Raw genomic sequence first — 477 nt, forward strand, 5'->3', positions numbered from 1 at the left:
CGCCTGGCCAGCAGCAACTCTAGGGAGCGTCTTTAGGATGAGATGAAACCCTGTGGCCGCAGTCTCGTTCTGTCAGATGAGACCAACGCATCTGCCTAGTACGGGAAGGCGGGGTTTGTCCTGCTTCCCGCTTCTGCCCACGCAGCAAGGATGTGGGATTTTGCCATGGCTCCTGGTTACTGAGGATGGTGGTGAGGACGTGGCCGTGGGCATGAAGCCACCCTGAAGGATTTGTCGCTGGCAGCGGGTGGCTCTGCACTCCCCTCCCTCCGTGTCCAGCACCAAGCTGCCCTTGCCTGTAGTTCTTGATGTGCTCATCCACTTGGCTCAGCCCCACCGAGTAGTTGAGGGCCATGTTGTATGAGCTGGCTTGCATGGAGGAGCCCCAGTTGACATCTACGTGGGGAAGATGGATTAGCACCTTGGCTAGACTCCTCCTGGGGCACCAGTGGTGCCGAGTTGCCTCAACGCACCCGG

At 59.3% G+C, this 477-nt stretch overlaps 1 protein-coding gene across 1 annotated transcript in view; it reads right to left on the reverse strand.

Moving 5' to 3' along the window:
• Window positions 1–296: 296 nt before the first annotated feature.
• LOC104496610 (solute carrier family 12 member 3-like) overlaps window positions 297–477 on the reverse strand; it is a gene marked incomplete at its 3' end in the record, with an annotated part of 5,845 nt that continues 5,664 nt past the window's right edge. The window contains 1 exon segment of the mRNA XM_010139755.1: window positions 297–396. Coding sequence (XP_010138057.1) covers window positions 297–396 — 100 coding nt within the window.

The sequence above is a fragment of the Buceros rhinoceros genome, unplaced genomic scaffold (assembly GCF_000710305.1).
Source record: "Buceros rhinoceros silvestris isolate BGI_N320 unplaced genomic scaffold, ASM71030v1 scaffold13987, whole genome shotgun sequence".
NCBI classification, from domain to species: domain Eukaryota; kingdom Metazoa; phylum Chordata; class Aves; order Bucerotiformes; family Bucerotidae; genus Buceros; species Buceros rhinoceros.